The sequence below is a fragment of the Poromitra crassiceps genome, assembly GCF_964638095.1.
Source record: "Poromitra crassiceps genome assembly, chromosome: 7".
NCBI lineage: Eukaryota > Metazoa > Chordata > Actinopteri > Beryciformes > Melamphaidae > Poromitra > Poromitra crassiceps.
Window position 1 is genome coordinate 49,372,979 of NC_139628.1, and position 12,935 is coordinate 49,385,913.

At 47.3% G+C, this 12,935-nt stretch overlaps 1 protein-coding gene across 1 annotated transcript in view; it reads right to left on the reverse strand.

Annotated features, from left to right (window-relative positions):
- Window positions 1–892: 892 nt before the first annotated feature.
- mllt3 (MLLT3 super elongation complex subunit) overlaps window positions 893–12,935 on the reverse strand; it is a gene marked incomplete at its 3' end in the record, with an annotated part of 55,841 nt that continues 43,798 nt past the window's right edge. Inside the window, exons 8-13 of the mRNA XM_083640456.1 lie at window positions 11,881–11,934; window positions 8,850–8,985; window positions 8,321–8,420; window positions 8,013–8,084; window positions 6,806–6,877; window positions 893–1,024 (exon numbers count right to left, since the gene is read on the reverse strand). Of these exons, the coding sequence (XP_083496582.1) occupies window positions 893–1,024; window positions 6,806–6,877; window positions 8,013–8,084; window positions 8,321–8,420; window positions 8,850–8,985; window positions 11,881–11,934 (566 nt within the window). The remainder of the gene's footprint in view (window positions 1,025–6,805; window positions 6,878–8,012; window positions 8,085–8,320; window positions 8,421–8,849; window positions 8,986–11,880; window positions 11,935–12,935) is intronic.

The following is a 12,935-nucleotide window of genomic DNA, read 5'->3' on the forward strand; positions in this document are numbered from 1 at the left end:
CATTTGGTCATTCAGCTGTTGGCAAAGTTGCAAATCATGCTACAACCTCACACATCCTATAATATGAGTGCAAGTTATTTTGGCACTATCTTATCCCCCACTCTAATTGATTTACTCATTATATGTGATTGCAAATTCAAGTTGTCTTTGACCAAAATCTGACATCTCAGTCACGCCCAATTGTCACACAGATTGAAAGATATGCCTGTTGTGAAGTGCTTACACAAAGTCTCATTCGGTCTTCTTTTTTTTGCCGTCACACACACACACACACACGCGCATGCACGCGCACACACACACACACACGCGCACACACACACACGCGCGCGCGCGCACACACACACACACACACACACACGCGCATGCACGCGCACGCACACACACACACACACACACCTGCAAATCAAATTCAATAAATAAGACTTACAATGTCGTAAGGCAGTGTTGACCATGCATTTCTCACGATGAACAACAAATCCAAGAAACATACATGGTAACAATATGCACATTCATTAAGAGCAACGAGCCTTTCCCCACACTTTTCTTTTTATCAACTGAAGGCTTTTCTGGGTGGTCTCCTGGTCGACAGGTCTTTTCTGGGTGATCTCCTGGTCGACAGGTCTTTTCTGGGTGATCTCCTGGTCGACAGGTCTTTTCTGGGTGATCTCCTGGTCGACAGGGCTTCATCATCACCACCACAACTTGGCTCCGGTTCTCGGCGGCGGTGGGACACCCCCTCGTCGTCGAGAGACGGCAACTGGACACGGCCACAGCGGGGCTTTTTGCGTCGCAGCGAAAAAAGTTCAAGTTTATTTCAAAAAGGACCCAAAACAAAAGTGTGTGGAGAAAGAGATGAACTTTCGTGTTCCCCAGCAGCCAGCTGCTCAGAGCTTCAAGACAGTCCGGAGGTCTCCAGGTAACTCTGGAGTTTCCTCACCGTGCTTCTGTCCAACGAGCAAAGGTCAAAGTCAAAAGTAGTGTTTGTGATGTGGAAGTGTCCAGTCTCTTCGATCAGGTTCACAATCTGGAAAACAGAGAAGGTACAACCAGGAAGCAGCTGTTTTGTTTATTTTTTATTATATCAAATTCATTCTCACTGGACACTTTAAATGTGAAAGGTAACACAAAGAGCTATATTTCTCTCACAGAGAGAGGAATTACATTTTCGAATCAAATACATAGCCAGAACTACTTTCCTGACAAAACCCGGAAGATCCGGCTATGGTATTTCCTTGGAAAATTACAATGTCTCATAATTTGACATTAACGTGGTGAATGCACGTGTTTCACATGTACATAAGAGTACTACATACAGTAAAAGCGTTTTGGCGCTGTTGGAATGTGTGACTTAATGGGTGTAGGCTAGCCAGTTCTGTGGACTACCAGTCATTGTGCTCAGCTAACTAGCAGGAGGGGCAGGTCGCTACTTTCTACTGCACGCAGAGAAGAGAGGGGCATCTATATATATCAGTATCGTCCCTCAAAAGCCATGCCGCTCGAACCTTAGCCTCAGTGTGTTGAGACAGAAAGGTATTGGCTGGACAGAACACTCCGTGTGTTGAGACAGAAAGGTATTGGCTGGACAGACCACTCAAGTGTGTTGAGACAGAAAGGTATTGGCTGGACAGAACACTCAGTGTGTTGAGACAGAAAGGTATTGGCTGGACAGAACACTGAGTGTGTTGAGACAGAAAGGTATTGGCTGGACAGAACACTCCGTGTGTTGAGACAGAAAGGTATTGGCTGGACAGAACACTGAGTGTGTTGAGACAGAAAGGTATTGGCTGGACAGAGCACTCAGTGTGTTGAGACAGAAAGGTATTGGCTGGACAGAACACTCAGTGTGTTGAGACAGAAAGGTATTGGCTGGACAGAACACTCCGTGTGTTGAGACAGAAAGGTATTGGCTGGACAGAACACTCCATGTGTTGAGACAGAAAGGTATTGGCTGGACAGAACACTCCGTGTGTTGAGACAGAAAGGTATTGGCTGGACAGAACACTCCGTGTGTTGAGACAGAAAGGTATTGGCTGGACAGAACACTCAGTGTGTTGAGACAGAAAGGTATTGGCTGGACAGAACACAATAAAGACTAATTAAAAACTCATTGTGGGCAGCAGCAGGCGGCGCATGGTTTTTTCCCCCCACCACATCGTAGTAGGAGAGTGGAGCTTGCACTCTCATCGCCAGCACTGTACTGTGACTGCAGTGGCAGTAGTGGTGGTGGTGGGGTGGGGAGGGGTGGGGGTGTTATTGGTTCCAGACTCTCCCCAGCAGTGAAAAGGAAGCTGGGCGCGGGGGGGGGGGGGGGGGGGGGCCCATGTGTCTGGATGCAATGTTGGAAAAAGGGGGGACCCAACCTGATCTCTTTCACCCTACAAAGTGTGGCTCCTCCTCCATGTGGAAAGCATTGGCGGCCCGTTGTTATGACAGCAGTCAGGCGCGCGCTTCACCGATGCCTTGCTTCGGTTCGGGGCAGGCAGCGATTTTGCGCCGCGTGCTCGTTTTCCTTGCCGTACATGATCTGTTTTCAACTGGGGAACAGCTACCAAATTGACAGTATGTCCCACCGGCCAACATTAGGCTGTGATGTCATACCTGCCAACATTAGGCTGTGATGTCATACCTGCCAACATTAGGCTGTGATGTCATACCTGCCAACATTAGGCTGTGATGAAGAATGAGATCAGTCACGCCCGTCAAAACTCAAGTCGTTGATGTGACCTTTTTCACCAGCAGGCTTTTTGTGTCTAAAAGGCAGGAAGTAACACAGGTGCAAGCAAAGCATTAATGAGGGTTTCCAACTTCCAATCATCCATTTAGGTGTTCCAGTGGCGGGGCCCTCGTTAATGTGTTGGTTGCACCTGTGTTACATCCTGCATTTTAGACACAAAAATGGCTGAGGTGAAAAAGGCCAATTGCTCTGTAGACTCGTGCTACCCCATCTGTAAAAGGGGAGTCTCATGGGTGGCCTTAGAGAACCCATTCTCATTCAGATATTTTGAGGTGAGCGGTCACAAGGGACCACTTCGAAAATATATATATTTTTTAAAGCTTAGAGCGTTATTTAGCCCTCTTCCTGACAAGCTAACATGACCTGCATGCCGTAGGTCTTCTAGTTGACACCAGATACTTCACTCTTAGCTTTAAAACTCAGCCCGTTACAGACATTTGAACGAAATTGAGGGATTAATGGTGAGAAATGACCAATCGGGAGCACAGCAAGAGAACGGGTTAAAAATAGGGAGACTCCCTATATAAGATATAGATATAAGATATAGCGTGTAGCATACAGCCATCTCGAGACACGCCATCTGCATTACAGGTCTCTCTATAATATGAGATTGTTACCAGTACGCGCGGCTGCACAGTTAATCATTTCCATGTCTTGCAGCAGCAGAGGAAGTGGAGGCAGTGGGTGAACTTCAGTGGATTAGCTTGATGACGGCGTGCGTTAGCGCCGTGCGCCGGAGGAGGACGCCGTTTTGAACGGGGCCTTCTCACTTTTTTTTTTGTCCTCCCCCTCGGAGCCAAACGTCTGGTCGGGAGAGCGAGGCAGAACTTGGCAGCGGCCGCCGGGAAGATCCATGAATGCGGTCATACGATAGGCCTCGAGAACATAAGCAAGGAACGTGCAATCTCTTAGGTGGAGAGAGGTTCACCAAATAATTCATTGTTTCCAGATGAAGGCGCAGATTACGGAGGATTCTGTGACCGATCGGAGCTTCTCTTCAAAGATCTGTGAGAACCGGGGGGAAAAGCCGCCCATACATGTATCAGCAATCTGATGGGGCTTTTGACCGTCTGTCTGTCTGTCTGTCTGTCTGTCTGTCTGTCTGTCTGTCTGTCTGTCTGGGGTTGGTCATGGACCAACTTAGAAGTGATTAACTTTCCACGCCCACTGGCCAAAAGGGGGCGCTGTAATGGGTGCGTTCAATCACTAAGACGTGCTTACAGTAACTTCCACATGGATCCATGTGACGCCATGACACTTGGTAGAAAGGTTGGTCATGGGCCAACTTAGAACTGATTAACTTTCCACACCCACTGGCGAAAAGGGGGTGTGGCAATGGGGGTAGTCAATCACAAAATGGCGCCTAGGTTCCAAACGGATTCGCGTAACACGCCGTGGTGGAGGTGTGCGCTCTACTGAGTGCCCTCTCGTTTCTGAATGTTCAGTATGCATGTGTTACAACCAAATCAACCATGAGTCAACCATGACATTAGATGAATTAAATGTTATCACTCTGATTAAAAAACAAACAAAAACAAAACAAAACCCAACAACAACAAAAACGACACACGTGTACACGGTGATGCTTTTGATACTTTGAAATAATTGTGAGACTTTTGAGTGCGAGTTGTTATCCAACCACTACAGTACGCTCATTAAAAGGAAAAACACACCCCACAACACTTAAACAACTATTGACGTGCCGTCAGCACTTCTGGGTCCATTTTGTTGCTTGGTGGTGTATTGATGGTATTCCCGTTGATAATTGGCCAAACGTAAACATGTGACGTGAAGTTATTGTCAGGGCAGCTGAAGTGGAGTTTAGATGTTCAACAATCATCCAGAGAAGAAGAAGAGATTTCTCCACCAACAGTAGCCTCAACAGGCCAGAATGCAATGCAGCCACAGGACATGCTGCCTTTTGAATAAAGATCATAGACACGCTCACCAACTAGTTGGCTAGCTGCTTATATTTATATGCCCATATGCCGACCAACAAGCAACAAGTTCACAACCCCTCTGGAGCTTGTTAAAAGACATCTGGGAAATGTAGGAAATCACTAACTGAAGTAGAAGTAGACGAGGCAGGAGATCTGCACTCTACTGAGTGCACTTTTCTAGTTTGCATACAGAGCGGGGGAGTGCCCTGTGTGAATATAGAGCGGGGGAGTGCCCTGTGTGAATATAGAGCAGGGGAGCGCCCTGTGTGAATATAGAGCAGGGGAGTGCCCTGTGTGAATATAGAGCAGGGGAGTGCTCTGTGTGAATATAGAGCAGGGGAGTGCTCTGTGTGAATACAGAGCAGGGGAGTGCCCTGTGTGAATATAGAGCGGGGGAGTGCCCTGTGTGAATATAGAGCAGGGGAGTGCTCTGTGTGAATACAGAGCGGGGGAGTGCCCTGTGTGAATATAGAGCGGGGGAGTGCTCTGTGTGAATACAGAGCGGGGGAGTGCCCTGTGTGAATATAGAGCGGGGAGTGCCCTGTGTGAATATAGAGCGGGGGAGTGCTCTGTGTGAATACAGAGCGGGGGAGTGCCCTGTGTGAATATAGAGCGGGGAGTGCCCTGTGTGAATATAGAGCGGGGGAGTGCCCTGTGTGAATATAGAGTGGGGGAGTGCTCTGTGTGAATACAGAGCGGGGGAGTGCCCTGTGTGAATACAGAGCGGGGGAGTGCTCTGTGTGAATACAGAGCGGGGGAGTGCTCTGTGTGAATACAGAGCGGGGGAGTGCCCTGTGTGAATATAGAGTGGGGGAGTGCCCTGTGTGAATATAGAGCGGGGGAGTGCCCTGTGTGAATATAGAGCGGGGGAGTGCCCTGTGTGAATATAGAGCGGGGAGTGCCCTGTGTGAATATAGAGCGGGGGAGTGCCCTGTGTCAATATAGAGCGGGGGAGTGCCCTGTGTGAATATAGAGCGGGGAGTGCCCTGTGTGAATACAGAGCGGGGAATGCCCTGTGTGAATATAGAGCGGGGGAGTGCCCTGTGTGAATATAGAGCGGGGAGTGCCCTGTGTGAATATAGAGCGGGGAGTGCCCTGTGTGAATACAGAGCGGGGGAGTGCCCTGTGTGAATATAGAGCGGGGGAGTGCCCTGTGTGAATATAGAGCGGGGGAGTGCCCTGTGTGAATACAGAGCGGGGGAGTGCCCTGTGTGAATATAGAGCCGGGGAGTGCCCTGTGTGAATACAGAGCGGGGGAGTGCCCTGTGTGAATACAGAGCGGGGAGTGCCCTGTGTGAATACAGAGCGGGGGAGTGCCCTGTGTGAATACAGAGCGGGGGAGTGCCCTGTGTGAATATAGAGCGGGGGAGTGCCCTGTGTGAATGTAGAGTGGGGGAGTGCCCTGTGTGAATATAGAGCGGGGGAGTGCCCTGTGTGAATATAGAGCGGAGGAGTGCCCTGTGTGAATATAGAGCGGAGGAGTGCCCTGTGTGAATATAGAGCGGGGGAGTGGCCTGTGTGAATATAGAGCGGAGGAGTGCCCTGTGTGAATATAGAGCGGAGGAGTGCCCTGTGTGAATATAGAGCGGAGGAGTGCCCTGTGTGAATATAGAGCGGAGGAGTGCCCTGTGTGAATATAGAGCGGGGGAGTGCCCTGTGTGAATATAGAGCGGGGGAGTGCCCTGTGTGAATATGGAGCAGGGGAGTGCCCTGTGTGAATATAGAGCGGGGGAGTGCCCTGTGTGAATATAGAGCGGGGGAGTGGCCTGTGTGAATATAGAGCGGGGGAGTGCCCTGTGTGAATACAGAGCAGGGGAGGAGTGCCCTGTGTGAATATAGAGCGGAGGAGTGCCCTGTGTGAATACAGAGCAGGGGAGGAGTGCCCTGTGTGAATATAGAGCGGGGGAGTGCCCTGTGTCAATATAGTGCGGGGGAGTGCCCTGTGTGAATATAGAGCGGGGGAGTGCCCTGTGTGAATACAGAGTGGGGGAGTGCCCTGTGTGAATATAGAGCAGGGGAGTGCCCTGTGTCAATATAGAGCAGGGGAGTGCCCTGTGTCAATATAGAGTGGGGGAGTGCCCTGTGTGAGGGTGGAACTTTTCCTCCAACAGCCAGGAGTCAAGCAGCTCACCTGTTGTAGTATATGACCCTCTCTTAGTGTCATGAGTCTTCTGTGCAGTTCCACCAGCTCATCCAGGTAAGCCTGCAAGTCACACAGCAAACCATGAATGCTTGCTTTCGCTTTATCCTTTTTTTTTTTTACCAGCATTTACTATGCTATCCTGATCACATGACCTCACATTCTGCACTCTATATATATATATATATATATATCAGTCTGGACGTCCAGGCGCTCACAGCAATTTTCAGAAATTTACAATGTAACAGGGCCAATCAGAGACAGCGGCGTAGTTGATGACGTGACCGAGCCAATCAGGCAAAACATCCGTCTCCCAAAGCAACGAGCGGTAACGATAACGTGAATAGAGTAAACACAGCGACGGTAATGATAACGTGAATAGAGTAAACACAGCGACGGTAATGATAACGTTAATAGAGTAAACACAGCGATAAGTGCAGTTATTGCAGAAATAGACTCAATAACAACAAGTAAACAAGAACAAGAGTATGATCCAATGGAGTTCCTCGGCAGAAAAGACATTTTCGCTGTTCTTCTGAGTGGATTTGGATTTGGCGATGCTGATTGGCTGAAGGAGTTGTCTGTGAAGGCAAGTACACCCACCCACTGTGAAGGGATTGAAGTCCAGAGCGATGCGTAGAGCCAAACAGAATGTGAGGTCACATTATCAGGATGCTTTTAACCAGGCTATTATTATGGCCCTACTCCTAACCCTAAACATACCCCTAACCACTCCCCTACTCACCCCTCAACTAACCCTAAACATACCCCTAACCACTCCCCTACTCACCCCTCAAACCCCGACACTCTAAACCCTTCCTATCCCTAGCTACGGCCCCTTTCCCCACCCCTTTCCCTCACCACGGCCCCCACTCCCACCACCCACATCTCCCAAGCCACGCCTCGAATCCCAACTCTCTACAACCTCCCTATCCCTAGCTACGGCTCTTTCCCTAGCCCCGCCCCTTCCTTGATGGTACGGACGGACGTGACTTCACAGTGACCTTGAAATTTGACCATCAAAATCTAATTAGTTCATCCTTGAGTCAAAGTGGATGTTTGAGCCAAATTTTGAAGAAATTCCCTGAAGGAGATACTGTATTGCGTTAACGAGCATGGGATGGACAGACAACCCGAAAACATAATGCCTCCTGCCAGCGGGGTCGTAAAAACAAATAGAAAGGAAAAAGCTGCGTACCTTGTTGTCACAATCTAGATTTTTATTCTTGTCCTGCTTGGTCTGCTTGGTGGGACTCTTCACTTCCAGTATCTGGTAGAGAACAGAACAAACACAGAGAGTAAAACCCATTTACAGCATTATTATGGTTGAATGATATCAGTTGGCAAATATTGGCCTTCTATGGAACTAGGGCATCAATGTACAAACACACATCACAGCATATTCTGATCACTCTACAAACACACACCACAGCATATTCTGATCAATCTACAAACACACATCACAGCATATTCTGAATCACCTTACCTGGTGATTACTGGTCTTACCTGGTTATTACTGCTCTTTAATAAGGGCGGGGCCTCGTTGCGGGAGAGGGGTGAGGGGGAGGAGCTGTTGTCACTCTCGCTGCCGTCACTTAAACTGACCCTATGTACACAAGAGAACCGGGGTTTAAAGTAGGAATGTTCCAGCACCTTTGAGAGTGGCACACATACATACATTTTTGGATGAATACAAAGTACCAAATGGACCGTACTTTACTAAAAAACTTGAATAATCCATTAACAAAGTAGGTTAGCCAGTAGCCACCCAAATCGGTTTTTATTTTACTATACATCCCGGAAATCCCACAACATGGCACTAATACCGTGCATATATCGGTATCGGCAATCAGCCAAAAGAGTTGCAAATATCGGCATATCTGATATCGTCCCCCAAAAATATCCAATATCGTTAATTGTGAATTTGAAGCAGAAACAACCATTTTCTCCATCACTAAAGTTTCATTTCATGCCTTTTTTCTGGCATACAAATTGTATTGCAGCGGTCTGGTGCCGACCACGACCATGTACGGACCTGCGCTGGTGGTGCGTTAGGTGTGTGTGCGCCGGCCGTTCCATGTCTGAGTCCATGTCGTTCTCATCCTCGTCTTCCGAATCCTCATCGTCGTCTGTGTGCAGATCCTGGATGATGGACTGCAGTGGACCCAACACTGTGTGAGAGAACCAGACAAGAGAGCAGGGACAGAAACACATCTAACATTAGCTTTCAATTAAGTACAAGAAACACCTCGGGCCATATCGTACGTACGCCCAGTGAAAGTGCAAGGGCAAGCGTTCTCTTTGCTAGTTTCTAGCACTCACATTCCCGCCTCCCCCTTTTTTGTGTGAAAAATAGCTTTTTATTGAAGTTCAACAAAACATATCGCAGCACAGATACATGTTTACCCCCCTTTCTTCCCTTTGTTTCTTTTAAATACCACTGGGTCGCTGAAACACATCGTTTGATGTACTGACCCCAGTGGTAATCAAAAGAAGAAAAGGGAGATTTTGAGTGCTAGAAACTAGCAAAGATAACACTTGCACTGGGCGTAAGCTACGGCTCCTCATGCTCAAAGCAGCAGCCATGCTGTGCAGTGGGAGTGATGGTGAGATGGTCCAGTGGGGCTTGTGGTCGGACCCCGAGGATCCCATGCTGCAGTGACCTGGAGGTTAGGAAAGGTTGCTGGTTCGCTTCCCAGTAAGCCTGGGGATACACTATAGGGATGCACGATGATATCAGCACATCATCGGTATCGGCCGATAAAGGCTTTAAAATGAAATATCTGCATCGGCCCAAAACCAGCATTTCTGCAGATATGGCAGGCCGATAAAATGACGCTTAACCCATTGATACCTGATGCAGCATTTGTGTGTGTATCTCTTTAAGACCGCGAACCGCGTGACGCGGTTTCGCGGTCTTAAAGGGATACACACACACACACACAAATGAGGGATATACATGCAAATGCTGCATCAGGTATCAATGGGTTAAATGAAGCTAACGCTAAGCCAGGAAGAGCATCATCCAAGATGAATCTTAGTTATGTTGGAAAGAAAAAATAAAGTTGTTTTCTTATTTTGTCCAGTGAATGTGTCCATTTTGAAAAGCATTGTATTTATGTCTGCATCTGCCATTGGGACATCACCAGAAGAGTAGGCTTAATAATGTGTTAATTCCACTACAGGACAGACTTGATGTTCTCTGAGATTAGGTGGGAGAAACGTGTGCAGATATCAGTATCTGCCAAAAGGGTTGGAAAATATCGGCATAGGGAAGCAGTGGCCTAAAGCTTAGAGAAGCGAGGCTGTGACCGGAAGGTCGTCGGTTCAAACCCTGGAACCGGCATGATGATGATAAATCTGGGTGGGGAAACACATTGGAACTCACACACTCAGGAGCCTGGTTTCATGAAATCTCATAAAATGCTTGGTGCACAAAATGAGAAAAACATGTTTTCCCAGTTCCCACCCGTCAAAGTGAAGCAGACCCGACGTGAAACCAGTAGACACAGAAATAGTGCAGTGGAAAGTAACAGTGACATAGTGACCACAACATGGGGGGGGGCATGGTTTGAACAGTCCTCCCCCATAGACTTATCATTGTAAAAACAGGTACTAAAAAGTTGGACGCTGCGTTCCGTTCGGTCCTCGGTGTGGCGGCTACAGCAAAAATGTGACTGAAACTAATGAATAGTGGGTCTAGAACAGAACAGTGGTTCTCAAACCTTTCTGGCTTCAGTACCCCCTTTCCCTGATTGTGGAATCCAAGTAGCCCCCTTTACCCGACTACATTCTGCTTAGACAGCTGCAAGAGAAAACTATAGCATATGATGCATGAATGTATAAATGATAACCCACCTTTTGAAGAATATAACATTACAAAATAAGAAATCGAGTGAAAGAGTTGCAATTAGAGCCTCCTGAGCAGATTTATTTTAATGTTTTATTCATTTTCATGATTTATTCTTACATTTTTCAAAAGGTTTCCTCTCTCTCAAGTACCCCCTGTAACAGCTCCATGTACCCCAGTTTCTAGACCACTGGTCTAGAAGTTATAGAGAGCCAAAGTCACACCCACTTCCGGTTTAGGCATGCATCGCTACATGTGTTATTTTTTCCATAGAAATGTCTTAAAATGCTTATAAAAAATACACCTATATATTGAATCATGAGAGACCATACATGTGGAACATTTCACTCTGAACAAAACACGTTTTTTTTTTACATTTCGGTCCGAGTGAAATGTTCTACGGTCTCTGGTGATTCTAAATATAGCTGAATCACTTGGAAAAGTATTTTTTATAAGCATTTTATAAGCATAAGCACGTCCGCGCCGCCTAGTCACATTTTTGAGGAGCTGCACGTCCCCTCCGCCGAGCTGCGCCGACAGGCCGACCCATCTGCGGCGCTGGCAATGACGCGGAACCATGTCAGGCCTTTTAGAGATCATCAGGCGCAACATGAAACATGCTACTGGATCATTCAGGACTGTTACTGGATCAGGACTGCTGGATTCTGAGCTGGTGATTGGAGACAGGGAGATGCATGAATTCTCATGCAAGCGCACCAAAATATTCTCCATGCAGATGTGACTGGGGTTGGGTTGGGTTGGGGGGGGTTTGGGGGCTGTGGCATGTAGGTGTGAATAGAGAGCCAAAGTCACGCCCACATCCGGGTTAGGCATATGAACCAAGGGATTTCATCTGCCATTTTATTTTCCATAGACTTACTTGAACAAAAAAATAAAACCGATTAGTGTGTGTGTATATATATATATATATATATATATATATATATTATATATATATATATATTATATATATATATATATTATATATATATAGTTTTTGGTCTTCTATCTCTCCTCATTCTAAATATAGCCGAGTCACCTGGTTTGACCAAGTAAAACTATTTTTTATAAGCATTTCATGATCTATCTATTGAAAAATGAATGGTGGATAAAATCCCTTTGTTCCTATCCCTAACCTGAAAGTGGGCTGATTTTGGGTCTCCATGAGGCGTCCAATCAGAAGGCCTCGGAGGCGGGTCTCGGGGGAACTCGTTACCTGTGTGGGTGGCGGCAGGAATAGCCACCCTTTTCCTGATGACGAAGTCCACCACTGCGTCCACATAAAATGCAAACACACAAGCAGAGGTCACGCAGAGGTCACCCTCAACGCACAAGCAGAGGTCACGCAGAGGTCACCCTCAACGCAAGCAAGCAGCTCTCCTATGACCAAGGCACCAAGGCTGGGTTTCGCCCAAAAAAGCCTCTTAAAGGGGACCTATTATGCTAATTTCCACTTCTATATTTGATTATTATTTTATTCTGGGACTCTCCTAGAGTAGCTTCGCATGATCCACAGTTCAAAAAAACATTTATTTATCTTGTACTGTCCCTTTAAGCAGCCCCTCAGTCCAGCCTCTGTCTGAAACGCTCCATTTTAGGGGGTGGCCACACTGATCCGTGGTCTCTGTCCGTCGTTCATTTCTCTGTTCACTTCCATTCATTTTCAAGACAGCTGTCTGTCTGTCTGTCTGTGGAGCACTGATGAATCATACGCATCCAGAAAATCTGCATACATTTTGATGGACAGAAAAGTTCAAGGGGGCTGAACTTTTTCTGGATGGACGTATCGGATGGACGGATAGTCACCGTCCGTTTAGCCAATCAGAGTCGAGGAGGCGTTCCCACAGCGGAAATGGTTGAGCGGGTTGTCCGCATCGATATAACATAATGTTATTTTACCGTTATAAATATCAACAACTAGCCAACAGCTGGTGGGCTTCATGGAAACAGCAAGACTCGAACTGGCCGAGCATTACATCAATCTGGTCATTCAGTGGCGTTTTAGTGCCACATAAGTAACGTAGCGCACAGAGCTAACAGCTAGCTAACGTCAGCTTTCTTCTTCTCTCGGTTTATAGGCGGGTCGCTGACACCTTCAAGGTGCTTACCGCCACCTGCTGTACAAGTAGGTTACTTGTACATGCAACGGACATACATCGATCCGTTTTATAATTCTGTCCATTTCCTGACGGATCAGTGTGGCCACGGCCTTACTCTTTAGCTGACAGCAGAACCTACTGTGAAGAAAAGAGTGCAACACTAGTGTCAAAC